The sequence below is a fragment of the Coregonus lavaretus genome (assembly GCF_964263955.1).
Source record: "Coregonus lavaretus genome assembly, chromosome: 40".
NCBI classification, from domain to species: domain Eukaryota; kingdom Metazoa; phylum Chordata; class Actinopteri; order Salmoniformes; family Salmonidae; genus Coregonus; species Coregonus lavaretus.
The window spans coordinates 12,640,918-12,668,797 of NC_140027.1; the positions used below are offsets into that span (position 1 = coordinate 12,640,918).

At 42.0% G+C, this 27,880-nt stretch overlaps 3 protein-coding genes across 3 annotated transcripts; 2 read left to right on the forward strand and 1 right to left on the reverse strand.

The window, feature by feature from the left end:
• Positions 1–2,735: 2,735 nt before the first annotated feature.
• LOC311113473 (calpain-1 catalytic subunit-like) lies at positions 2,736–18,777 on the forward strand (the record flags this gene model as incomplete). Its single annotated transcript, XM_084156697.1, has 21 exons — positions 2,736–2,981; positions 4,267–4,336; positions 7,490–7,608; positions 7,845–7,978; positions 8,405–8,573; positions 9,131–9,214; positions 9,759–9,844; positions 11,669–11,743; positions 11,972–12,132; positions 13,363–13,532; positions 13,780–13,791; positions 13,863–14,074; positions 15,353–15,392; positions 15,707–15,772; positions 15,898–15,955; positions 16,256–16,320; positions 16,568–16,636; positions 16,756–16,834; positions 17,480–17,593; positions 18,566–18,624; positions 18,717–18,777. The coding sequence occupies 21 exons, from the start codon at positions 2,736–2,738 to the stop codon at positions 18,741–18,743; spliced, it is 2,115 nt and encodes a 704-aa protein (XP_084012823.1). The 3' UTR covers positions 18,744–18,777.
• Positions 18,778–19,720: 943 nt separating this feature from the next.
• Positions 19,721–20,464, reverse strand: LOC311113647 (small ribosomal subunit protein bS1m-like). Its single transcript, XM_084156918.1, has one exon. It carries the CDS (start codon positions 20,422–20,424, stop codon positions 19,846–19,848), a length of 579 nt encoding a protein of 192 aa, XP_084013044.1. The 5' UTR covers positions 20,425–20,464; the 3' UTR covers positions 19,721–19,845.
• On the forward strand, positions 20,452–27,278 carry LOC311113646 (splicing regulator SDE2-like). The gene is made up of 7 exons (XM_084156917.1): positions 20,452–20,796; positions 24,436–24,553; positions 24,801–24,912; positions 25,151–25,320; positions 25,609–25,714; positions 25,824–26,208; positions 26,510–27,278. Exons 1-7 carry the CDS (start codon positions 20,695–20,697, stop codon positions 26,726–26,728), a joined length of 1,212 nt encoding a protein of 403 aa, XP_084013043.1. The 5' UTR covers positions 20,452–20,694; the 3' UTR covers positions 26,729–27,278.
• Positions 27,279–27,880: the final 602 nt, after the last annotated feature.

The window sequence follows — 27,880 nt, forward strand, 5'->3', positions numbered from 1 at the left end:
TCTTGCTTGCATGTGTGTATAGCTCACTGCTTTGCTATACTACAGTGAAATTCTAGCTATGTATGTTTGTGACTGCATCTGTGAAGACTGAATCCTAAATTAACTGGACTTTTGTTTCCCCAAGCCTGCTGCCCCTGTACCACTGAAGGACTGAAGGTACAATAATATAGATATGTGTTCTTGTCATGGTCTGTTCAGTGACTGGAATGGAGTCTAATGTACAGATTGGAATTGTAGTCCCTTCTCTAACCTAACCATCAAATAATGTTTTATGCTGTAGTTTCAGTTTTGTGACTGACAGAATTGCATGGATGGACACAAGGTGTCCTTCCTCTATATCCAATTATGTTAGAGCAGTGATCACTTTTTGTAGGGCAGGCCAGGAAGAATGCCTCTTCAAAGTACAGTGAGGGAAAAAAGTATTTGATCCCCTGCTGATTTTGTACGTTTGCCCACTGACAAAGACATGATCAGTCTATAATTTTAATGGTAGGTTTATTTGAACAGTGAGAGACAGAATAACAACAAAAAAATCCAGAAAAACGCATGTAAAAAATGTTATAAATTGATTTGCATTTTAATGAGGAAAATAAGTATTTGACCCCTCTGCAAAACATGACTTAGTACTGGTGGCAAAACCATTGTTGGCAATCACAGAGGTCAGACGTTTCTTGTAGTTGGCCACCAGGTTTGCACACATCTCAGGAGGGATTTTGTCCCACTCCTCTTTGCAGATCTTCTCCAAGTCATTAAGGTTTCGAGGCTGACGTTTGGCAACTCGAACCTTCAGCTCCCTCCACAGATTTTCTATGGGATTAAGGTCTGGAGACTGGCAAGGCCACTCCAGGACCTTAATGTGCTTCTTCTTGAGCCACTCTTTTGTTGCCTTGGCCGTGTGTTTTGGGTCATTGTCATGCTGGAATACCCATCCACGACCCATTTTCAATGCCCTGGCTGAGGGAAGGAGGTTCTCACCCAAGATTTGACGGTACATGGCCCCGTCCATCGTCCGTTTGATGCAGTGAAGTTGTCCTGTCTCCTTAGCAGAAAAAAAAATAATGTTTCCATCTCCATGTTTGACGGTGGGGATGGTGTTCTTGGGGTCATAGGCAGCATTCCTCCTCCTCCAAATATGGCGAGTTGAGTTGATGCCAAAGAGCTCGATTTTGGTCTCATCTGACCACAACACTTTCACTCAGTTCTCCTCTGAATCATTCAGATGTTCATTGGCAAACTTCAGACGGGTCTGTATATGTCCTTTCTTGAGCAGGTGGACCTTGCGGGCGCAGCAGGATTTTAGTCCTTCACGGCGTAGTGTGTTACCAATTGTTTTCTTGGTGACTATGGTCCCAGCTGCCTTGAGATCATTGACAAGATCCTCCCGTGTAGTTCTGGTCTGATTCCTCACCGTTCTCATGATCATTGCAACTCCACGAGGTGAGATCTTGCATGGAGCCCCAGGCCGAGGGAGATTGACAGTTATTTTGTGTTTCTTCCATTTGCGAATAATCGCACCAACTGTTGTCACCTTCTTACCAAGCTGCTTGGCGATGGTCTTATAGCCCATTCCAGCCTTGTGTAGGTCTACAATCTTGTCCCTGACATCCTTGGAGAGGTCTTTGGTCTTGGCCATGGTGGAGAGTTTGGAATCTGATTGATTGATTGCTTCTGTGGACAGTTGTCTTTTATACAGGTAACAAACTGAGATTAGGAACACTCCCTTTAAGAGTGTGCTCCTAATCTCAGCTCGATACCTGTATAAAAGACACCTGGGAGGCATAAATCTTTCTGATTGAGAGGGGGTCAAATACTTATTTCCCTCATTAAAATGCAAATAAATTTATAACATTTTTGACATGCGTTTTTCTGGATTTTATTGTTGTTATTCTGTCTCTCACTGTTCAAATAAACCTACCATTAAAATTATAGACTGATCATTTCTTTGTCAGTGGGCAAACGTACAAAATCAGCAGGGGATCAAATACTTTTTTCCCTCACTGTATTTGAGCGTAGTGCTTGTTCTGCCCTTTAAGTACCCAGCCATATAAAATAAATAAATACAAATAAATTGGTAATTTAGCAGACGCTCTTATCCAGAGCGATTTACAGGAGCAATTAGGGTTAAGTGCCTTGCTCAAGGGCACATCGACAGATTTTTCACCTAGTCGGCTCGGGGATTAGAACCAGCAACCTTTCGGTTACTGGCACAATGCTCTTAACCACTAAGCTACCTGCCGCCTTCATGAACAAAATATGACCTGAGATTAATGGAGTGTTTTACATTTTTTGTGAAAAACTCCACTGAAAGTGTATGCTCAATAGTCAAACGGTATCTTCGAAAGGCTAGCATTTTTGTAAGCCCACTAATTAATTGACATGAAAATACCAGTGGAATTCCAGATAATCCAAACGCCTTTACATTGTGGCACTCAGTTTTATCTATGAAATATTCAGACAGCACTCAGAGAGAAGGTCCTACCCATGGCTGCTCTGGGCCCATCACTGCTCCTAGTTCTGAGACATTATCTCCATTGTCATGAGTAAAAAGCGTATACTGATAATGAGCCACATCGTACAGTGTCCTCTCTCATTTGAAACAATGTCCCTCTGCCTGCAAGTGTATTCTGTCGAGGCTATTTATATGCTAGCTTCCAGTAACCCACCTCTTAACACACACACACACACACACACACACACACACACACACACACACTCTTATTTTTGTCCGTCTCAGCATGTACCCATTCGGAGGGGTCTCAGCACGTATCCAGAGGGACAGACTACACGCTGAGGGAATGGGAACCAACGAGCGGGCGCTGAAGTTCCTCAACCAGGACTACGAGGCCTTGAAGCAGGAGTGCCTGGAGAGCGGCTGTCTGTTCGAGGACCCCTGCTTCCCCACCGAGCCAACATCCCTGGGCTTCAAAGAGCTGGCCCCCCACTCATCCAAAACCCAGGGCGTGGAGTGGATGAGGCCCACAGTAAGAGACTGATAGGAGTTACACTGCTCCAAATGAATATTGTAGTTGAAGCTATACTAGAGATACACATGCAAATCCCTTGGTTGTATCAACCCAAGTAAGGATTTGTCCCTAAACTCATGAATGGTATTGCAAAAAAGAGTGAGTGTAAACTGTTCTAGTAGTATCTTAATAGCTTTTGCTCCAGCCTCTGAATCAAACCCTTGTTCCTGTGTGGTTAGACTGCAGGATTTGTATGTGCTACTTGCAGACACAGGGCACCCTAGATACATTTTGCGCCTGAGCTGAGAATTAAATTGTTATTTTGGCATGGAGGGGCACGATGAATGGCATGTAATGAGAAAAAAACAGATGCTCTTTTCAGCAGAGGGTTAGAGCTTTTAGAGTTAGCATTTAGAGTTAGCATTTCACCAAACCTGAAAAGGTGCTGTAAAAGATGAATCTATCATTCTGACATCTGTGCACTTACCGATAATTCCTCCCACCCCATGCAAAGATAAAACACTCAAACAACAAATCAGACACCCTTCCTTGATTTTATATATACACAAATGGTTGTTGATACATTGCTGTGTTAACAATGTTCAACCTAGCCTGGGTGCCAGTCTATTTCTGCTTTCAAATAGTTGTTTTATGTTGGTCTTGGAACATTTATTATATTCTTTACTACAGCAAAATGTTTGGTGGACAAAAAACAAATGTAACTCAAAATCCCTCTTTCACGCAGCATGTGATGACACTGTCATTCTGTAGCAGAGGTAATGACAGCACTGATGATAGTTTAACGGTAATGTGGATGTGGGTGGGCGGGAGAGCTATGCTCACTTCAGTCAGCGTCCCTTGCCTGGGAGTGGTGAACAAACAGTCTAGAGGCCTACATGCCAGACATAGCTCCTCCAACAGCTGCTGCTTGTGTATACTAACTAACAGCACGAGCCGCTAAATGATTTGAACATATTAAGGCTGAGAGGGCAGTCCTACTCTCTCACACTAGCGGCAGCTGTTTACTCCTCAAATGATGCTTTGATGTCATTGACAGAGTAACAATCTACTTTTGACAGCCTTTCTGAAAGCTTGAAAAGTTTTACTAAAGATACTTTCTGTGTCAGTGCAAAATGTACATGGTTGAAGTTGCAAAATCATAAGGAGGGGTACTGTAGCTACACAAGCTTTTGCACCAGATTTAAAAACATCAGCCACATTTTCATTCATGATATTTGTCTCGATGTGTACATATTTGTAGGTATTTATTTAATTGTTTCTGGTGTTACTTCATTTTCAATAGGAGCTTTCAGATAACCCTGAGTTCATTTTGGGCGGAGCTACAAGGACTGATATCTGTCAAGGAGCACTCGGTGAGTATCAATGTGCTTAGGTGTCAATGTGCTGTAATAGTTTGACACTAAAAGGGGGTTTAATGGCCTTACAAAGACTGTTATATACAGTACCAGTCAAAAGTTTGGACACACCTACTCATTCAATGGTTTTTCTTTATTTGTACATTGTAGAATAATAGTAAAGACATCATCTATGAAATAACACATACAGTGCCTTGCAAAAGTATTCATCCCCCTTTTATAAAAAAATTTTGTAGGTATTTTACCCCCTTTTCCTCCCCAATTTCGTAGTATCCAATTGGTAGTTACAGTCTTTGTCCCATCGCTGCAACCCCCGTACGGACACGGGAGAGGCGAAGATCGAGAGTCGTGCGTCCTCCCGAAACACAACCCAACCGAGCCGCACTGCTTCTTGACACAGTGCCCGCTTAACCCGGAAGCCAGCCGCACCAATGTGTCGGAGGAAACACCGTACACCTGGCGACCGAGCCAGCATGCACTGCGCCCGGCCCGCCACAGGGGTCGCTAGAGCGAGATGGGATAAGGACATTACATTTCTTTACATTTACATTTTAGTCATTTAGCAGACGCTCTTATCCAGAGCGACTTACAGTTAGTGAATACATTTTTTTTTTTTATACTGGCCCCCCGTGGGAATCAAACCCACAACCCTGGCATTGCAAACGCCATGCTCTATCAACTGAGCTACATCCCTGCCGGCCATTCCCTCCCCTACCCTGGACGACGCTGGGCCAATTGTGCGCCGCACATGAGTCTCCCGGTCGCGGCCGTCTGCGACAGAGCCTGGATTCGAACCAGGATCTCTAGTGGCACAGTTAGCACTGCGATGCAGTGCCTTAGACCACTGCGCCACTCAGGAGACATCCCTGCCGGCCAAACCCTCCCCTACCCTGGAAGACAATGGGCCATTGTGCACCGCCCCATGGGTCTCCCAGTCGCGGCCAGCTGCGACAGAGACTGGACTCGAACCAGGATCTTTGTTGTCCTTAAGCCATTTTGCCACAACTTTGGAAGTATGCTTGGGGTCATTGTCCATTTGGAAGACCCATTTGCAACCAAGCTTTAACTTCCTGACTGATGTCTTGAGATGTTGCTTCAATATATCCACATAATTTTCCTTCCTCATGATGCCATCTATTTTGTGAAGTGCACCAGTCCCTCCTGCAGCAAAGCACCCCCACAGCATGATGCTGCCACCCCTGTGCTTCACGGTTGGGATGGTGTTCTTCGGCTTGCAAGCGACCCCCTTTTTCCTCCAAACATAACAATGTTCATTATGGCCAAACAGTTCTATTTTTGTTTCATCAGACCGGAGGACATTTCTCCAAAAAGTACGATCTTTGTCCCCATTTGCAGTTGCAAACCGTAGTCTGGCTTTTTTATGGAGGTTTTGGAGCAGTGGCTTCTTCCTTGCTGAGCGGCCTTTCAGGTTATGTCGATATAGGACTCGTTTTACTGTGGATATAGATACTTTTGTACCTGTTTCTTCCAGCATCTTCACAAGGTCCTTTGCTGTTGTTCTGGGATTGATTTGCACTTTTCGCACCAAAGTACGTTCATCTCTAGGAGATAGAATGCGTCTCCTTCCTGAGCGGTATGACGGCTGCGTGGTCCCATGGTGTTTATACTTGCGTACTATTGTTTGTACAGATGAACGTGGTACCTTCAGGCGTTTGGAAATTGCTCCCAAGGATGAACCAGACTTGTGGAGGTCTACAATTGTTTTTCTGAGGTCTTGGCTGATTTCTTTAGATTTTCCCATGATGTCAAGTAAAGAGGCACTGAGTTTGAAGGTAGGCCTTGAAATACATCCACAGGTACACCTCCAATTTTCACCAGCAAGCAGTGCATGGCTTAAGTTATTAACCATATCTACTTCTGAGTATACACTTATATGGATAAGGCTGCTGTCATATGCACCCACATTAGGGCGCCGACACACTAGAATTTTATGTTTGAGAATTTCAGATGGAGCAAATGCTTTTTGAAGTTGTACTGTTGACGGACCAAAACTGACAATGATGCAGGTCATACACAATTTAATGTGTTCAAGCATCTGAGTGTGGCCTTAGCCTTAGGATTTCAACCCCCAATCCGCAGTAGTGACGTTAGGGACCTTTAACATTGCATTAGCAATCCCCATAGCTCTCTCTATAGGGAAGTAGCTAATGCTTACTCCCCACACTAACTTCGTTACAGTACATTACCCTTTTAAAAGCTGAATACATTTTAGTCATTTAGCAGACGCTCTTATCCAGAGCGACTTACAGTAGAGAGTGCATACATTTTCGTACTGGTCCCCCGTGAGAATCAAACCCACAACCCTGGCATTTCAAGCACCATGCTCTATCAACTGAGCTACACTGGACCAGAAGACTTGAGGTTGCCTGATGGTTTTAACAATGTGATGATGGTGGGAATAACCCTTTTACATTTTCATGTGTAGATCTCAGCTGTTCTTGCTGCATGCCATTGATAGTAGTCTACTGATGGTGCATGCTTTCAGTTAAAGCAAATTGGAAGCAATTTTCAAAGAGGAGTTGAGGTTTTGGAAAACAATAACAAATATTTGAAGGCTTGACTCAGACGGGCCAAAATGCATTAGGTTGGCTATTCACTCACTACTAAATGCTGAACAAGGGTGATTTGAGCTGAGTGCTTGAAATGAGATAAGTGTTTTGTTTGCTACTAACAGCAGCCTTCATTGAAAGTGGTGGGACGGAAACCGCACCAGACAATGTAAATGTCATATTTTTAGAAAGATGCACACATGACTAATTTAGGCTATGACGCCTTTAGATTTTGAATGTTAAGATTTCTGTATGGTTATTTGACAGTATTTTAATAAAACATTTGGAGCTCAGCTAAAGCTAGCTTATATTTATTCCCCTCTCTCACACTTTCACCTCAGGTTGAAATGATTACATTTGGAAATGACTCTTTATCTCTCTTCATCTGGGCCAGGTGCTTCTATTCTGATCCTGCTTCCGCTCGAGGTTTCCTCCTCGTATGAAGGTTTTCCAGGCCACTGTGCATCTGCTTGCTGTTTGGAGTCTAGACCCGGTTACTGTGAAGCACTTGGTGACAACCGCTCAGTGTTTATCAATACATTTGATTGATTCTTTTGTACTATTTTCCCTCTGTGGCTAGGTGACTGCTGGCTCCTGGCAGCCATTGCTTCCCTCACCCTTAACGAGAAGCTGCTACACAGGGTGGTCCCTCATGGTCAAGCCTTTCAAGACAACTACGCTGGCATCTTCCACTTCCAGGTCCAATCAATCAAACAGAATAGACATTTTAATGAAAGATAATATAATGATACTGCTTCATACAGCGTGGTAGCCTACATACGTAAGAAATAGTTGCCATATTCAGATTGAAGTTTGATTTGATGGATTTTATATCAACCTTTGTAGGTTGCATAAAACAGCATAAAACAATTATAACCTTCATGTCTGACTCCAAATTCTTCATCAACAGTAATGACTGTTTTGTTTGTTCACAGTTCTGGCAGTTTGGAGAGTGGGTGGACGTTGTAATTGATGATCGACTGCCTGTCAAAGATGGCGAGCTGATGTTTGTTCACTCCGCTGAGGGTAACGAGTTCTGGAGTGCCCTGATTGAGAAGGCATATGCCAAGTATGACTTTCCTAATATTATCTATTGTCTGTGTCAAAAGCTTTAAAAATGTTTAATGGTTCTGTAAAACAGGCTTTAATTCAGGTATACAGTGCATCCATCTTAGAATAGAATTTTCTTTTTGCAACGTTTTATTTGTTACACCAAGTAAACAGTGGGTAACGATTGTATGTTCATAAAGCATACATGTCACAAGTCCAGTTAGCTCTGACATCTGTAATTGTATCATACATTCCTTAAGCTTTCATCAATCTATGAAGCTATAATGATATGTTTATTATGTGCGTAGGTGTAATGTTTGTTTTATGAACATTTAATTTACGAATATTGTAGATAGTGAATACTGGTGCATTTTTGCATGAAGGGACATAATTATTTTCCAGGATTGACACATTGTGACATTGTCATTCCTTTGTTTTGTGTTAGACTGAGTGGCTCCTACGAGGCCTTGTCTGGTGGCAGCACCACAGAGGGCTTTGAGGACTTCACCGGTGGCGTGGCAGAGATGTACGAGCTACGTAAGGCGCCTAAGGATCTGTACCGGATCATTGGTAAAGCCCTGGAGAGAGGCTCCCTTCTGGGCTGCTCCATTGACGTAAGTGGCGTCCCTGTTACATGACACACAGGACATCCTGCTGTACACATATGCAGTCCTCTCATATAGGGGTTGTTTCTGGACGGGACCTAGGTCACTGGCGCAGGTCCTATGTTCTAATCTAGGTTGACATTTTCGCCCCCATTCAGCTTTTAAATTCCCCAAAACAACGGAATCACTCACATCATGAATCTTGGCTTATTTTTGAAAAAACCTATCTTTCCACATAATGGAATTGTGAGCTGCAGTATTCTCAACGTTTTGCCTCTGGGGATGGTTTGAGCCAAAAGTGGTCTCCTAAAATGGACAGAAATATTGCTTTTGATATTACCCCATTGGACAGAAAATCTTCCCATGCCTATGGGCATACAGGCAACACTCAAGCCAACATATTTTAGGTAAACAATAACCTAACCTCCATACAGCCTCTTTAAAGTGGAGAGACAAATAGTCTGTTGTTGACTTAGAGCAAAATCACAATAATATTTTTGGCCAAAGATGTCATGTGTGGGTGGTAATAGTTGAATATGTATGATGACATCTGTTTGCATTCCCAGATCACCGGTGCCTTCGACATGGAGGCAGTGACCTTTAAGAAGCTGGTTAAAGGACATGCCTACTCTGTCACAGGTCTGAAGCAGGTGAGTGAGTGAAAATAAGGCTTTGGATAATGAATTGTGGAAAAGTGATGGATATGCCTCTTCCTGCGGGCCATTTCAAGCCTTAGGCGATTGTGCCTGATTCGTACTATAGGGCAGACCCGAACCATACTGTAATAGCGCAGATTTTTTTTCTTCTCCACATTGTCCTTTCCAGCATGGTTCCATGGTGGATTCGTAAGCAGGCCAGCTAAGTACAACATAGCATAGCTTGGCTCAGCTTGACCCTATTGTGAATCTGCAATTGGAGGAAAGGGAGTGGTGTAAACAGGAATATGTATTATAGTAAACGTAAACAAATCACAAAATGCAAAATAAGAGGCACGTATTCTCCTGATCTTTCAGTATACAGGCAATATTTTGCAGAAATTATTTATTTCCAAATTAATAGTTATACGGGCATCTATGACTATCAAACAACATCTGGATTGAGAAATTCTACCGTCAAATTGGAAGTTGGCAAGTGGTTACACTTTCTATGTAAAATCTGACCCACATTTGTTTGTGTGTCTGTCTATCATCATAGGTGGATTTCCGGGGTCGCATGGAGAAGTTGATCCGTATTCGTAACCCCTGGGGTCAGGTGGAGTGGACCGGGGCTTGGAGTGATAAGTGAGTTCACATCACAACCATCATGCTTTTCTGGACACTGTGTGCGCAGTGCCGCCTCTGCGTAGACTACACGCTGCGCGTAGGGCCCCGTGGCTCAGTCGGGTAGAATACACAACGTGCATCAGCAGTTTTTCTCTTACGTCAGTCACTGACAGTCACTCAATTAGCCCATGTCAGCTAACATTTTATAAGATTGCTAGGTATGTTAGTCAAGCCAGCTATATCTAAACCTTCATGGCTGAATTACCTACCGGGCATGAAGGGCATGTGCCCAGGGGCCCTGATCTCCAGGGGGCCCCTGACCTCCAGGGGTCCCCCCATTGATTTTGTTAGTCACCCAGATATCGTATGAACATGGCATAAGGCAAGGAAAAATGTATAGAATTCCAGGAAATTAGCTTTAAAACTGCAACCAAATCTCGCTTAGGGCCCTCAAAAGGCTGCGAGTGTGTCTGTGTGTACATTTACATTTAAGTAATTTAGCAGACGCTCTTATCCAGAGCGACTTACAGGAGCAATTAGGGTTAAGTGCCTTTCAAGTTTTATTAGTCATATGTACCGGATACACATGGTATACACCATCCAACGAAATGGTTACTTGCAGGTTCCTTCTCGACAATGCTACAACAATAAGAAATAAGAAAATATAAGAATACGAACATAAAGTAAATGACTCAGTAGAATAGAATAATCATTTTAGCATAAGTATAATACAGGAAGCCAGAATTTATAGTCTAATATTTACACTTGTTTTGGGGAAGGGGGGATTGGGGGGAAAGTGTTTTAAATTGTGCAGTATTTAGCAATAATAATAAAGAGTCTGTTAGCAGCAGTTGTGATGTGTGTGTAGCATGAATGTGTGTATGTGTATATCTGTGTGGGTGGGTGTGTGCGTGAGTGAGTGCATGTGTGCTACGGTGCGGAGAATCAGTGCAGGTGGTCAGTCAGTTCAGTTCAAGTGTTCAGCAGTCTGATGACTTGTAGATAAAAACTGTCTCTGAGCCTGTTGGTATCAGACCTCATGCTCCGATACCGTCTGCCAGACTGTAAGGGAGTGAACAGCTCGTGGCTGGGGTGTGTGGGGTCCTGGATGATGCTGTGGGCCGTCCTCAGGGGCCATAACCAGCCTCTTGAAGCACTTCATGATGACCGGGGTGAGCCTATACAGGGCAATAGTCATTTGGGCATGTCACCTTGGGCACTTGGATGTAATGGTCTCCTTGAAGCAGGTGGGGACTACAGCCTGGGACAGTTTGAAAATGTTAGAGAAGACGCCCACCAGCTGGTAAGCACTAGGGCTGGGATGATACCAGTATCGCAATATTTATTCCATGGCAAAAATGAAAAAACGAAGCAGAACAAACTATTTGGTCCTTTAAAAACATCCTGTATGTAAAATATTGTCTGCTATAGCTTGGAAAATAAATAAATGTGACTCTGGATGACAACATGATGATGTTTGTTTCCAACATTAGGGCTGTTTTCCTAAAGAAGGTGAATCTGTTTTGTGTTTTGTTTCCTTGCCACGATACTAATGAGTATCGTGTTACTGGTATCATCCCGGCCCTAGTCAGCACACACTCATCTGGGCTGGTGGCTTTGTGATTATTCACTGATGAAAGTTTTCCTAACGTCAGCCTCGGAGAGCGAAAGCACCTGGTCATCCAGAGCAGCCAGTTTTAAGGTTGTTGTCAGTAAGATCTTTGCATTACATTTATATTGATCAATTATAAACAATACTCATCACTGTCTCTCTCTTTCTCTCTCTCTCTCTCTGTGTCTGTCTCTCTCTCTCTCTTTCTCTCTCTCGGATATTGCTATTAGTTCGTCTGAGTGGGATGCGATTGATCCAACAGAAAGGGAGGAAATGAATTGTCACATGGAGGACGGGGAGTTCTGGTGAGTTCACATTCCGAGATATCGCCTTGTGTGTTCTCCCCCCACAACGCTCAGTTGTTTGTTCTGGTGTCCTGTTTGTTGGGGCTGGACCCTGTATACCACACCTGCACCCGATAATAATCTAACCCAACCCACACCTGACCCAAACCCGATGGAAATGTATTACCATTTTATCAAACTTTTGACAGATTCCATCGGTCTCCCTTTCCATGCTCTCTGTATATCCAGGATGTCCTTCCAGGAGTTCCTGCGTCAGTTTTCCCGGCTGGAGATCTGTAACTTGACAGCAGACGCTCTGAGTGATGACAGCCAGAGTTTCTGGAACACCATCAAGTTTGACGGAGGCTGGAGGAAGGGCAGCACGGCTGGAGGCTGCCGGAACCATCCAAGTGAGAGAACACCATGACCACTACACTACACCCACTACCTTGTAGGCACTTGTGTAGACCTGAGAGGATTGGATAGTTGTAAGCAATATGGTGACAATTCCACCTGGCCTAGGTGGTAGGAGCTAGAGGTTGATTTTGGAGTCAGCGATACACTTCAACTCCATCAGCCACTGCATGTCTGTTGTTTATCACATGAGTTGCATACATTGTTAATGGATTGCATATGTTACAACATACAAACATCCTAGTGAGAACTTACCATAACATCTTTTTTATAAGGAATAGGCAGCTTAGTGGGTAAGAGCGTTGTGCCAGTAACCGAAAGGTCGCTGGTTCTAATCCCCGAGCCGACTAGGTGAAAAATCTGCAAGGCACTTGTCTGCTAAATGACTAAAATGAATAAATTGATATTTTGGTGTTACTCTTTCAAGTACCTAGTTATGACATTAGGGGGTGCTGTAGGATCATAGACAGAAACAGATAAAGAAGAGAAGTGAACAAGTACTCTAGCTCTGGGGCCATATGTATCGGAAGGACGTGGTCTAAGATATTTGCCTGTTTGTTTCTTTACCTTTACAATTCTTCACTTGGCAAAGTCACCATACAGACCATATCAACGGCGAAGGTTGGCTAATCTTAAAACGTTTTGTAGGCAATGTCCATGGCTCGGACCTGCATTGCAAATTAGGCTACCGAAATGTGAATGCAATGTGTAGGCTAGTATTCCCATGTTGAAGCCTTTTTGTGAAAAACTGGATACATGTTTTTTTTTATAACCTATGCTGATTTATAGGGTTACTATAGGCCTATGCCATTTAATAAACAATCTTCAATGGATAGGACGCACATCCATGCTCTCCTGACGAATTGGAGTTCATGACAACGGAACATCAAATAAATACACAACCACATTAAAAGCTTAGGAGCAGGTTTTCATTGGCCAGTGAGTGGTCAAGCCCTCGTTACACCTAAATTAATGAAAAGCATGCCTCTTTACACCACCGCCAGCTGTTGTGCCCATAATTCCCACTGTCAAAACGACAAAAATATTTCTGACACACCCACAGTGCTGCGCGAGTGTGCTAAGATTTACGTTTGCATTTGGTTTGTTAAAATAGAGTCCTGAGTTGAGTTAGAATTGACCACAGGCATTTTCACTCGCTATGTTCAAAAGGAACCCAAAACCCCAAAATATGCATTATCATGACCTCTGCCTTCTGTCTTTGTTAGACACCTTTTGGATCAACCCCCAGTATAAGATTACCCTGCTGGAGGAGGACGACGACCCTGAGGATGAAGAGGAGGCCTGCAGCTTCTTGGTGGCTCTCATGCAAAAGGATAGGCGCCGCTACCGACGCCAGGGCCAGGACATGCACACCATCGGCTTTGCCATCTACGAGGTGAGGGGTCAAAGATGACAAGGTGACATGCCAGTAGCAGAGGAGGAAATTAAGCCGTAATAAAAGTCGATGAAGGGTAGAATAAAGCAAAGAGACATTTAGCCAAGTAGAGGTAGAGTCTGTGTATAATGTCTGTTTATTTGATGTGATACCCAGTGACCAAAGAATCAACGATAGACCAAAACAAAATGTCCCTAAAACTGACCTTGTCCTTTCTGTTTTCCTTCTTTGTCATCTATCGTTACAGATTCCAGAAGAGGTATGTAACGGTTTCACGCACGCACACACAAACAGACTAGCCCTATCTACCCCCTGTCCCTCTTCTCTCAGTTTAAGGGTTGTCAAAGTGTTCACTTGAAGAAAGACTTCTTCTTGAAGCACTCGTCCTGTGCACGTTCTGAGACCTTTATCAACCTGAGGGAGGTGAGCGCACGGCTGCGCCTGCCGCCCGGGGAGTACCTGGTGGTACCCTCCACCTTCGAACCTGGGAAGGAGGCTGACTTTGTCCTCCGAGTCTTCACTGAGAAGCAGTCGGAGACACAGTGAGTACAGTACAGTAGTACTTCAGGGATGTGCAACTTAAATGGAGAAATACAGTTCTGTTCACTTCAGCAGCAAAATTGTCAATCCTAAATCATTTCTAGTCTGGTTTTCTCAATACACCTCAATCAGTTGTTGGTAATTATGTACAGATGTCGGATCTTAATTTGACCCGTTTCGTCGCAGGAGGAAATTATCCTGCAGTAGGAGGATTTGAATGTTTGAAGAAATATTTAGAATCGCAGCCAGGGGGCAGCTAGAATCGGCGTTTGTATACAATGCAGTATCGTACCTACATAGTAGTAGGCCTACTGCAGGTCCACTGGGCACCAGTTCAACTGGTTTTAAGATGTCCTTTTTCTCAATAATATATACTGTAGATCTAAAAAATCATAGGCTGTCATGCACCATTGCGTAGGTGAGGTAGCCTACGCAATGGTGCATGAAAGCCTATGATTTGTTATGATCATGGGGGGGAGTCATATCATTTCATATTTAGTTCGTATTCACCTGTCGGCTGCCACTCAAAAATAAAAATACATTTAAAAAAAGGTACATATATACAAAGCATTGATCATTATGATCATATTACAGAGTTTAAAAATTATAATACAGTTAATATGTAAAGGAAAATAAACAAAAATAAGTGCGCATCGATCCCCAACCTCCTATCCCATTCCCCCCTATCCAACATGTCTCCATCCAACCACCCACCCACAATATCTATTTTATGTTATTAAGCTAGATAAAATGACAGTTGTTGATGTGTATGGCTGCATTTCAGATACATTTTTATACATTTGAATGTTGGAGTAATAGGACCTAGGCCTAGCGTTTGACTGCCCCCGCATGGAGAGAAAAATATAACTTTTCAGGGAATCACATTTGAATTTCCTGATGCAGCAGGAAAATTCTGTGATCAAGTTAAGATTCGACATCTGTATACCACTATAGCTTCTAGACATTGGCACAACTTGGTAAATAATTGGAATAAAAGTCTGTGTGACTATCGTATTGTATTGTATGGCTATTACTGAATGTGGTCCTCTGTAGCTCAGCTGGTTGAGCACGGCGCTTGTAACGCCAAGGTAGTGGGTTCGATCCCCGGGACCACCCATACACAAAAATGTATGCACGCATGACTGTAAGTCGCTTTGGATAAAAGCGTCTGCTAAATGGCATATTATTATTATTATTATATTATTATTAAAAAGCCGCTTTGGTATATTCTAAACATTGCATGTAAACATTTATGGAAATTATTTGCCATGTCATTTCAGAGAACTGGATGATGACGTGGTGGCAAACTTTGAAGATGAGGTAAAGAGAGCTTAGATGTTCAGGTGTCAACTACCTTGCAATAAGTGCTTACACCAAGAACTTGACTCAGGGGTGTGAATACTTATACAATTGAGACATTCCATTTTTTATTACGGGAAAGATAATAATGTATTTTTCTTTTAGTTTGAAAGTGTGGAGTAGGTTGTATAGATCTGTTTAAAAAAACATATTTTTAAGTTACTGCAACATGTCAGAACTTTGCAAGGGATTAAATACTTTCACAAGGCACTGTTATTTCGCTTGTTGACCATGTATGAACATGGATGGACAACCGAGTCTTGATATCTTCACAGGAGGACATCTCAGAGAGTGACATTGATGACTCATTCAGGGCCATGTTCGCTCAGTTATCTGGGGAGGTGAGTTTCAAGTTTGGTTTTGGTGGCATGGCTCCGAAATGCATTTGAGTGCAAAGCTAATGTGTTTTATGTTTAAGAACATGGAGACATTTGAGTGCAAAACCATTATCTGCTTTATGTTTTAGGACATGGAGATCTCTGTCCGTGAGCTCAGGACCATTCTCAATAGGGTGGTGACCAAACGTAAGTACTGTTCATTCAATGCTCTTCAGGTCCAGGGGGTTTAATGACTCATCATCCAGTCAATGCAATTTCTGAAATGTGGTCTGTTATCCTATATTCATGTAAGAGGGGCAGACACCATTGAGGTTTTTAAATCACTTTTAAAACCCCACCTTTTTAGCCGGGCCTTTAATAAGTGATTGTTTTACACATCTTCTGTGATCTTGTTCTTTTATTTATCCTCTTTACTGCTTTCACTTTTTTCATTTATTGTTTTAATGTAAAGTGTGTTGTGATTTTTAAATTTGATTTGATTCCCAGACAGGGACCTAAAGACTGATGGGTTCAGCATGGAGTCCTGTAGAGGTATGGTCAGCCTAATAGACGTATCCTTCCTCAGCTAGTCACTTTAACACTCCCTACCCTTTGTTTCAATACATGCTCAACTTTATTTGGGCAAAGCATATATTACAGCAGTATTAATGAAAAGTACTATGCAGAATACTATGCACACACAACAAAACCAATTGCATGATCACAAAAAATATATAATTACATTGATATGTGACACAGACAAATGTTTCACTCAATTTCCAATCGCTATCATGACACCTTGACTCACCTGGCACGCAGAAAGATGGCAGCGCTCGCCTTGGTATAGTTGAGTTTCAGATTCTGTGGAATAAGATCAGAAAGTGGCTGGTGAGTTGAAATATGCTGATAATTATATGACAATATTTAACTTCTGTAATAGTAAAATTGACAATGGCTTGCAAGAATGCAAGGCAGACACCCATAGCTCAAATCTCTTATTTTCCCAGGGAATCTTCCGCCAGTTTGATCTGGACAAGTCTGGATGTATGAGTTCCTATGAGATGCGTCTGGCCTTGGAGTCTGCTGGTGATTACTCTATCTTCGCACTACTGGATTGGTAGTGTTCAGTAGACACTAAATATTTTTAAATAGAGTAAAACAGAGATGTACTAGCTACCTGAACTTGACAATAATGTGTAGGTTTTGCTACAGTGTACCTACTGAACACAATCCAGGGGCTTCAATGAAACAGCTAATGACTATAACTTATGTACTATAACTCTACATGACTTATGCACTATAACACATTATGAATTGCAGAGTTGATGTTGTCAATGACATTATAGTTAATTCAGGACTGTTGATATCACAGGAGGTTGGTGGCACCTTAATTGGGAAGGACAGGCTTGTAGTAATGACTGGAGCTGAATAAGTTGATGCCATTCCATTCACTCTGTTCCAGCCATTATTATGAGCTGTCCTCCCCTCAGCAGCCTCCACTGATTGATATCAATGGATAACACTGCTTTCATCTTTACAGTTAGACTACAGTAGCCTGGTCCCAGATCTGTTTGTGCTATCATGTCAACTCCTTGTCACTTATTGCCATTGTATTACTATTAGTTGACATGATAGCACAACCAGATCTGGGACCAGGCTTAGACTACAGTATGTGATGTCGAAAAAACACTCTCTGGTTTTCGTGTGTTACATGCTTTATGATCTTCACAGGATTTAAACTGAACAACAGGCTGAACCAGGTGCTTGTGGCCAGATATTCTGAAAACGAGGTCATCGACTTTGACAACTTTGTCTGCTGTCTGGTCAAGCTAGAAGCCATGTTCAGTATGTATTTTTTGCCTTTGACTACACAACCTGGTCCAGAAACAACATTTAGCCTTCAAGAAATTGGATATATGTAAGCTCCCCTATGCCTGATTGGAATGGTTAGTGGAGCCATTATCACCATTTTGCATACATATCTGATCCTTTTAAATCTGCAAAGGGGGGTGAAGGCTAGGCCAGGGATTGTTTCTGGACTGATTTTGTGAATGAATTCACATGATCATTGCATAACTAGGACCAGGAGAAATTCTTGACTTCTGTCTGTACTGGTAATTCTGTCCTCCAGCACCAAGACATTGATGTAGTGCTCTCTGAAGCTTACAATCATTCATCAAGTCTTCATACCATAATAATTTCCATTAATATTCTACTTATCACACATTAAAAGGATACTTTGGGATTTTGGCAATGAGCATGCTAGCAGATACCCATAGACTTAGTCTTTGTGCTAACGCTAGGTTAGTATTGGCTCGCGAAACTACCTTCCTTCATACTGGACACAGAGACATAAAAATAGTATCCACAAGTTCATCCAACTCTGGGAAGTAGATAAATGGCCTCATTGCCAAAATGCCAAAGTATCCCTTTAAGCTTCAATGCATGTGAATTGTCCATGCACTCTTCTTTAACTGGGTAATTTATATAACTTCTGCTACGCAACATAACAAAAATTGGTTCAACAATGGTTATGTTTCTTTTGTAAACAGCAAGCAGGGAAATACTTTCAGAGATGTTTCATCTAACAGTCTTTTTCAGTGTCCAAACTCCAGACTTCTGCTTTAAAGTTGTTAATAATTAGACCCTAATGTGAGATTTAACTGGTGAGTCTGTGGGGGATGTGCCTGCAGTGGTGCCTTGCATTGAATTACAGGTTAAAGATGTCATTGGTCAGATGGTCAAGAAATGTTCATGGCCTTAATTATAGTGTTAAAGCACAAATAAATATATATATATTTCCCCTTATTTTCACAGAGGCCTTCCAGGAGTTCGATAGAGAAGGCACTGGAACTGCTAAAATGAATATCACAGAGGTGAGACCATTTGAATCTCCATGATATGTGTCTTTTAATCACTGATTCACTATGGAAAACGTAACCTCATCCACTCTGTCTTTGTCTCTCAGTGGCTGTATATGACCATGTGTGGTTGAAGTGTATGGTGATCTTGTATGCTGTAGAAGAGGACACATACACACCCATAGTAGAGGACACCCATAGCCTCAGTGCCTCCATAGCATCTCAAACAACCCCAAAGAAACTACTACTCCCTAGTTTTTATCACCACTTCAAATACCTCGCTGCCTCTGCTCAATAACTTGGGAATTGCATTTAAGCTGGTCAATTACACGTGATATGAGATGCTCTACTAAGGGAGTCGCTGCATGTAAAGCACTGCACGCATTATACAATGGCAAAGCTTTCAGGGCATACCGTCGTACAAAGAATGCCTGCATTTTTTATGTTCCATTCCATTAGGTTTTCCTCTTTTGTTTAACCATTGAATTCAGATGCTAGTCTGTGATAAGAGATGATGACATTGTACTCTGTGACATTCTTATGTATTTTTTGCTACCTTTCGTAGGATCTCTGATTTTATGTAGAGCTATAGGCTGCTAATGAACTGCAAATTGTACCGATGCCTTAGTCTTTAGGATACCTCAGTACAGTAACCTACATCAGTTAAAGACAGAAATATAAAAAAGTTCATAACACATCTTTTTCTCAAGATGCCAATTTTAGTTGAAAAATTGGTGAGGGTTCTTTCAACTCTTTTGAACACTAAATGTAAGAAAGGGACTCCTCAAAATGTGACAAGGTAAAAAGTAACTTTGATGAGGTGCTCTGAAGCAGGATATGTTTGTGTTCTGTGATTGGTGTAGGTTATATCCAATGCAGAACTGCACATTTAATTATGCAAATAATGTCACTGAATAAAAACTGACTGATCGTGTCACTTTTGAGTTACTCATTTTCTAAAGATAAAGAACCTACAACCTTATATTTTGGGTTATGATGACACATGACTGTTACTAAGCATGAGACATTTAATGATTCCAGAATAAATGGGTAATTGAAATGACCATTGAACATGGATGTAGCAGATTTCTCAAGATGAAACAGAAACATATTACATTTGGATACATTTATTGTTCAAGCCCTCGGTTACAAATTACCATAATGTGAGAATAGTGACATCAACAAGAAAAACTGTTCTCTTCCGGGGCAGGTCTATGGGTCGGAGTCAATGCTGTTCTACTCTTTGGTCTTTGCGTCCTTGCTCTCGATCAGTCCAAGAAGAAAGGCATCTGCTTCCAGTAGTGTTGTGTCGGTGTTCCCACCCAGGAAGCGAGATGTGAGCTCGAGGTCCTCAAGACGCAGACGTACCCTGCTCCCCCTCTGGTACCTCTCTCCATCCACTGTCGGTCGTTTACATACACAATGGAACTTGGCACCAAAGTCAATGTATAAATCGTCTTTGATTATGTGAAAGATCTTGCCGATTACCATTTTGTCCTTTGCTGGTCCCATCTGCATGAGAGGAGAATTTCGTAGCAATGACGCAAATGATTTTTCATTTCTTGTTGACCCAAGTCTGACAGCAGTTCCCGTCTGATCTTGCTTCTGCTGAAGGTCTGTGTGTTGTTCATATGCTGCAGCGAAGCCACTTTTCGCCTTGTCGGCTGCTGGTTTCTGCGTTTCTTCCACAGCTTTTCCTTCCGATGTCTCCCGGCTATCTGTGCTGTATAACGACTTGCGAATATATATTGCTCGTTTTGGAAACACACATGTGCCAGTCCTCAGAATTGACACAACCTTGTACAAAGCTGCCATGTTGGTGCGTCTGCCGCAAAGGATGATGGGTGTTACATTTTAAGAAGAAATGAAGGAATACCACAATAGTCCAATCCGTACTGTATAAAAATAACAAACTCATTACATTTTTGGTGGCAAAATTAGTAGAAAAAACAAAACCCTTAAAAAAAACGCTATATCGTCACGTTACATAACAAGCTCTCTTTTTTTTAAGCTCTCGGCCTTCCGCGTAAATATCCGGTAGTAGCTCGACAAAGCAACCTTACATTTCTGTACTGTGGCAAAATCATGGAGTTGTTTCTTTCTGGTCCACTTCTTCAGTTTTGCAATGCTTCTTTTCCTACTGGAGCCTCTGTCCGTGATCTAGTTGATATTTTTACGAAAGAAAAGGTTAGTATGAAAATGGTCGTGTTATCAATTAAACTGAAATAATACTTCGTTGGTAGCTAACCAACCTAGCTAGGTGGGTCGACACATCCAACAAGCTAGCAAACTGGCTAAATAACTATCGCGGTATTAGCGGACGCTAACTAGCTTAACTAACTTTGCCAAACAGCATTTGAGCAAAGATGGTCTTTTCTACTCTGTATTTTTATAACTAGCTAGCTAGTAAAGTTACTAGCAGTACTAGTAGGGATGTGTATCTTTCCATTTCAAGTGATTCGATACGCATTTAGATGGGCTCCGAAGCGATACAAGAACGAAACGTAAAAAAAAATTAAGAATAATGTTTAGTCATTTAGCACAGTGGTTCCCAAACTTTTTTGGTTTGTTTATAAAGGAGCTCAGTCCGGCTTTAAACGTATTCTTGAAAGTTGTACTAGTAGAATGCAAATTGGGTAGTGCATCATCAGTTCCTCTTGTCATGTTTGTCATTGCATACCTTAGAGAGCTATTTATAACTTGTCAGAAATGTCCAGATCAACTAGCCTATGTCTACGGTTTTGTATTTCATTTAGGTTTTTTAGCCCATAGATATTGTTGTAATTTTTTAGTCACTCAAATATCATACGAATTCACATTAGACATGGCAAAATGTATGGAATTGCAAAGAAATTTGCTTTAAAACAGCACATTTCTTGTGCACCCCATGACAAAATGTGTAGAATTGCAGGACATAAGCTTTAAACCTGCACAATTCTCTCCACCAACAAGAAGGGTGTGAAACGAACAGTGCTTTTGCCAATAGAAATAGACGTGGGGTGCGCGGGATGTTACCCAATGCTGGAAGTGGGGGCCCCGATTGGAAAAAGTTTGGAAACCCCTGATTTAGCAGACGCTGTAATCCTGAGCGATTTACAGTTAATGCTTTAATCGTAAAATAGCTAGGCGGGACAACCACATATCAAAGGCATAGAAAGTAAAATGTTCCTCAAAGTAGCTATCAGTAGAGTCAGAGCTAGGGGGGTCAAGTGCAAGTACTGTTTCAGTTGTTTATTAATTTATTTTTGTTAATCTCTCGTGTACAGATGAAACGGCGAGAATCTGTCAAAGCCCAAGTAGAACAACATACGCTTGGTCCAAGACATGCTTCAATATAGGAATCTAATAAACTATGGATTTACTATTTTTCTTGATTTTTACAAAACAATGGTTGAACACCCTTTTATCTTCCGCCCTTTGGAGCTTTATGGTTTTGGAGAAAAGTTCAGGAACACGATTAGATCCTTTTATCAAAACACATAGCTCAGTGTCCTTAACACTAGGGACTAATCCATGATTTGACATAAGTCGTGGAATTAAACAAGGCTGCTCTATTTCACCATCACTCTTTCTTATGGCTGCAGAAATGCTGTCAATTCTTATCAAGAATTCTGATATAGAAAAGCTGAGTGTTTTTGATGACCGGAATTGCACTTCAAAATATTTAATGATATCTATCTTGTGAGAATTGCTTTGGCATAGATTATATTTTGATCACAATAACTGTATTTTGTGACTCAGAAATTGAAACGGACCATTTATTTTTCCTTTGTGTTTACAGCAACACATTCTGGAGTGATATGTTTGACTGGTTAGAACAAAAATCTTTCCAATAACCCAGTTTACTAGAGATAATGTAACTTTCGGTATAATAATGGAAGATAAGAACATAGAATTTCATTTAGAATGTTTTACTTATTTTGGGTACATTTTATATTCGTAAAAGTAAATGCATAAAAATGCAGCCTTTGCTTATAGTTTTTCAGCAATATTTTTTAAAACTTTGATTCATTGAAATGTATAGGAAGAAAAAAGAAATTGATGAATTAATTAAATTTATTAGAAGACCCCATAGCTTAAGTTATGCCTCATTGTAGCCTATATTTTATTTTCTTATTTGTTTTCTTTTATATTTTGGTTTATTTAGCTATGTTGTACCCCTTGTGTGCTCTGTTTGCCACTGACTCTATTTGAATGTATGTTATGCCATATTGTATTAAAAACATTTTTAATAAAGAGCTGCAGTATTTCCTAGTTTTGGGTTTTCGTCGTTGATTATTTGGACGACTCAGGATTGGGCGAAGGCGGTGCTTAAACTTACCCTCCAAGCTCAAAATTTAGCTCGAGGCCTTGGGTCTGAATCCCGCCCTGTGCAATTGGGTCCTGGACTTCCTGAAGGGCCGCCCCCAGGTGGTGAAGGTAGGAAACAACACCTCCACTTCGCTGATCCTCAACACTGGGGCCCCACAAGGGTGCGTGCTCAGCCCACTCCTGTACTCCCTTTTCACCTATGGCTGCGTGGCCAAGCACGCCTCCAACTCAATCATCAAGTTTGCAGAGGACACAACAGTAGTAGGCTTGATTACCAACAATGACGAGACAGCCTACAGGGAGGAGGTGAGGGCTCTGGGAGTGTGGTACCAGGAAAATAACCTCACTCAATGTCAACAAAACAAAGGAGATGATCGTGGACTTCAGGAAACAGCAGAGGGTGCACCCCCCCTATCCACATCGACAGGACCGCAGTGGAGAAGGTGGAAAGCTTCAAGTTCCTTGGCGTACACATCACTGACAAATTTAAATGGTCCACCCACACAGACAGTGTGGTGAAGAAGGCGCAACAGAGCCTCTTCAACCTCAGGAGGCTGAATACATTTGGCTTGGCACCTTAAACCCTCACAGAGCATCCTGTCGGGCTGTATCACCGCCTGGTACGTCAACTGCACCGCCCTAAACCGCAAGGCTCTCCAGAGGGTGGTGCGGTCTGCCCAACGCATTACCGGGGGCAAACTACCCGCCCTCCAGGACACCTACAGCATCCGATGTCACATGAAGGACAAAAAGATAATCAAGGACAGCAACCACCCGAGCCACTGCCTGTTCACCCCACTATCATCCAGAAGGCGAGGTCAGTACAGGTGCATCAAAGCTGGGACCAAGAGACTGAAAAACAGCTTCTATCTCAAGGCCATCAGACTGTTAAATAGCCATCACTAGCACATTAGACGCTGCTGCCTATAGACTAGATGTCACTGGCCACTTTAAGAAATGGAACACTAGTCACTTTAATAATGTTTACACATCTTGCATTACTCATCTCATATGTACATACTGTATTCTATACTATTCTACTGTATCTTAGTCCAGTCCGCTCTGTCATTGCTCGTCCATATGTATATATTCTTAATTCCATTCCTTACTTAGATTTGTGTGTATTGGGTATATGTTGTGAAATTGTTAGATATTACAGCACTGTTGGTGCCGTTTGACTAGGCTACTGATATTGCCTGGGGTTGTAGATCAATGACTGTCAACACAATGAAATGCTTAGTTCTACACTGAAGGAGAGGACGCAGTTGTCACAAAAGATGAGGTATTTCCCGACGGTAGAAAGAAAGTAATTTGAGCAAAACGTTTTTTTGTGAACCGCCGATTCGTAACGTTTTAATCGATTTCCTGGCCGATGCTACATTTGGATCGGTTTGGGGTCCCGAAGACTGATGCGCTCATATCTTATACATTTGAACCGGGGACCGATGCGTATTGGTTAATCATTACGTCCCTATTAGCTAGCTACTTGCCTAACGTTTCTTCTATCGTTTTCAGGGAATCCCGTCATCAGATCTCTACGTCAAGAATAATGGACGATTATCAGAGCTTGATGAGAAATTGCAGGCTGGAGCGGTGTATCGACTGGAGCCTCGTCTCTGTGGTGGGAAAGGAGGTAGCTAACTAACTAGTTATTAAAGTCTAAGGGGCAAGCAGTCTAGCTAGCTAACTAGCTAGTCTAGCTAACTAGCAAGCTAGTTAGTTAACAGGTTAATTACTTCCATCTAGTTAGCTAGCTGTTTAAGAAAATACTAATTTACTGTTAAGCCTAAAGTTGGTGGACAGGCGTGAAATGTTACTTACATTATTCTGAATAAGTGAGTAAATGAAAAACTAACTGTTCCATTATTTGTAATTGGCAGGCTTTGGGTCTATGCTTAGGGCTCTTGGGGCACAAATTGAGAAGACCACAAACCGCGAAGCCTGCAGAGATCTAAGCGGAAGGCGACTAAGAGATGTCAACCATGAGAAAGAGTAAGATGGTCACCCACAGACTCTATTTTATCTGGGATTTGAAGTATTTTCCTAACTAGGTGTCCTAGATGAAGCTCGCCTGGTGCATTTGATCATCAATTTGCACTTTTGGTGCAATGTAATGGACCTCGGTGTGACAAGTGAGCAAATTCGTTGAGGATGCTCTCTCTTTATCACCTAAATGGCATGAATAAATAGGTAATAAAAATGAGGTCATATTGTGTGTGTGTGTCTTCAGGATGGCAGAGTGGCTTAAGAAGCAGGCAGACCGCGAGGCAGAGAAAGAGCAAAGGCGTCTGGAGAGACTGCAGAGGAAGCTGGCCGAGCCCAAGCATCACTTCACAGACCCAGACTACGAGCAGCAGTGCCACGACCTCTCAGAACGCCTGGATGACTCAGTCTTAAAAGGCACTAATTTCAAATAGATATTTAGAATTAAATGGTATAATAGTATGTTTATTGTCCATTTGTAAGAATGGAAATGTTTGTTTTTCACCCAACCTCGCTGACACACACGGTTGGAAGCTGCACAGGGCCAAACACAGTGCATAGCCCCTGGTGTAATTTTTATGGAGATATCTTTATATATAGAGAGACATTTCTTTATGATCTGTGCTATGGAAAATGATTGCAATGTAAAGGGCTGTTTGTTCCATAGAACTAATTCAAGGATGAGTCTAACAGTCAGTTTTTTAGGAATGCAAGCCTCTTCCAGCGGACTTGTGAAAGTAGACGAGGCACCGAAACGCAAAAAGCCACCTCCAAACAAAGGCCAAGGGAAAAGTAAGAAGAAATGCTTTTGGTGAGTGAGCTTTGTCATCTTGGTTCAATGTTGTTGTAAAAAAAAAAAGACATCAAATGTAATGGGGGGGAAAAAACTGCCCAGTAGTGAAATGTTTAGGATTTTACAGGACGGGTGTTGGCGGCCTGGATGACCTGGACAGCTCCGAGGATGACGATGCTGCAAGCGACAGCGGGAACTCTCCCTCAACATCTGATTCTGGCTCAGGGGTACCCGGTAGTCCCGTAAAGGGAGCAACCTCAGCTCACACCTCAGCCTCTCAGAGCAGAGCGGAACAAACAGCAACTCCAGAAGCTCCTAGCACAAGCAGCAACTCCAGCTCAGGACCCAGCTCTCCAGAGAGCCCAGCAGAGGTGCAGACACAATCTCAAGCAGAGGCAGTAGCTTCGGGCACCAGTGACGGTGGGGAGCAGAAGGAGGTGGTCCCCGCAGAAGAAACATTCCCAAAGACCGACAGTCTAAGCAAAGCTCAGAGTAGCACTAACAAACCCACTGTGAGTTTCTTAATGTTCCACTCAATATTTGTTCTCTTGGCCCTTATTAGTCCATTATTTCATGTTTTCAATATTACATCATCCATACTTGCTCCTTGGTTTTTCTGCTTGCACCTTGGTTTTTCTGGGTCAGCCCAGAATGCAAACAAGATGTTAAGACAACCAAAGTTATGTTTAATGGCTCATAATGCGCCACGAAAGGTACTTTGCAACAAGACCAACTGCAGTCAAGCAAAATAGAACAGCGTAATGAGCAGTTACTTTTAAAGATTAACTCGTGTGTTTCTCCCCCGGTATGCAGTGGGAAGATGGGCCCTTAGACCTCCAGGCAGTGCACTCGGACAAGGAGCTGGAGACTTTGGGGTTGGACAGGCTAAAGGCAGAACTGATTGCACGGGGGATGAAGTGTGGGGGAACCCTGTCCGAGCGCGCTGCTCGCCTTTTCTCCACCATGGGGCTTTCTGCAGAGGACATCGATCCTGCCCTATTGGCCAAACCCAGCAAGGGCAAAAAGAAATAACTGCCCAGTTTCTATTACAACACCATATAATAATGAGTCTTATGCTGAGTGGACGCCTGATAACTTGGTGACAATTAAGTCAACAGATATTAGTACTTGTTATAACCATGCCATGAGCCCCAGATTCAAAGTGTCTGATTATTTTTGTATGCCCCAAATAGTGGACACATTTTAAGATTGTCCCAGCTATTGGATATACGTCAGAATTCTACTATATTCTCAATGCATTTTATAAATTTTTCTAAAGTAGATAGATTTTACTTTTTGAAATTCTATGTACTGTCCCTTATGTTGGATGAAATGTCACAAATGAAGTGAAGTCTCTTTTTGAACACTCAAAAGATTTATCACAGTATCTGTCACCAATTGGTGACAGATTTTCATGCAAATATTCAAAAATCCTAAAAGGATTTGCTCATTTTCCTACTAGAGATGTTTCCATTAAATTGACTTGTGGCGGATAAATCTGTGCGTGATGACGTAGTGCACATTAAAAAAAATAACATTTCCATGTACCGAATAAAAAATAAATGTTATAAGTTTCCATTGCATTTTTAACTCTACAGATGGTTTTGTCACACAAAATTGCGATATATAGCGAATGTGCCTGCTGTAGTCTTGGTACGTGCGCTCTAGACAACAGATACAGTACGGGTATAGCCTACATGATGAGATTATTGACAAAAGAGCGAGATTATTTTGATTTGTCAATTGCAGCCAAGCATCGATCAGAATAAGAAACTCAATATGTATTGGAAAGGAGCATCAAGCCCATCTCTGTGCACTTTCACCCCCCTGTGAAGTTCATAACTAATTTAATCTGTAGCCTAATAAACTGCATGCTTTCCCGAGTCATAGTGGGAGGACCACACAACATATAATCGCATGACTCCCAAGTTTACTTTGACATGGTGGTTATTATATCAACATTTGAGTATAAAGGCGTTTCCACTGCCATTTCTCATGTAATTAATTTTACAGACACAAAAAGATCCCACCTTGTCTGGCTTATTATGTTTTGTTGACATTTGGAAAGTTTACAGCCAAATTTGCAGTTTCCATCAGGTCTGTTGTGACATTTTTTATCCAACGTACTTTACTCACATAAAAAGGTTGGATGGCAATCTGGTTAGTGAGTGGTTGTTCTCACAA

Excerpts from the sequence above, each read along its gene's own strand:
- LOC311113647 (XM_084156918.1), bottom strand. The coding sequence starts at position 20,424 with ATGGCAGCTTTGTACAAGGTTGTGTCAATTCTGAGGACTGGCACATGT.
- LOC311113646 (XM_084156917.1), top strand. The coding sequence starts at position 20,695 with ATGGAGTTGTTTCTTTCTGGTCCACTTCTTCAGTTTTGCAATGCTTCT. Across the intron at positions 25,321-25,608 it reads GGATGACTCAGTCTTAAAAG|GAATGCAAGCCTCTTCCAGC; the intron begins GCACTAATTTCA and ends TCAGTTTTTTAG. Across the intron at positions 25,715-25,823 it reads AGTAAGAAGAAATGCTTTTG|GACGGGTGTTGGCGGCCTGG; the intron begins GTGAGTGAGCTT and ends AGGATTTTACAG.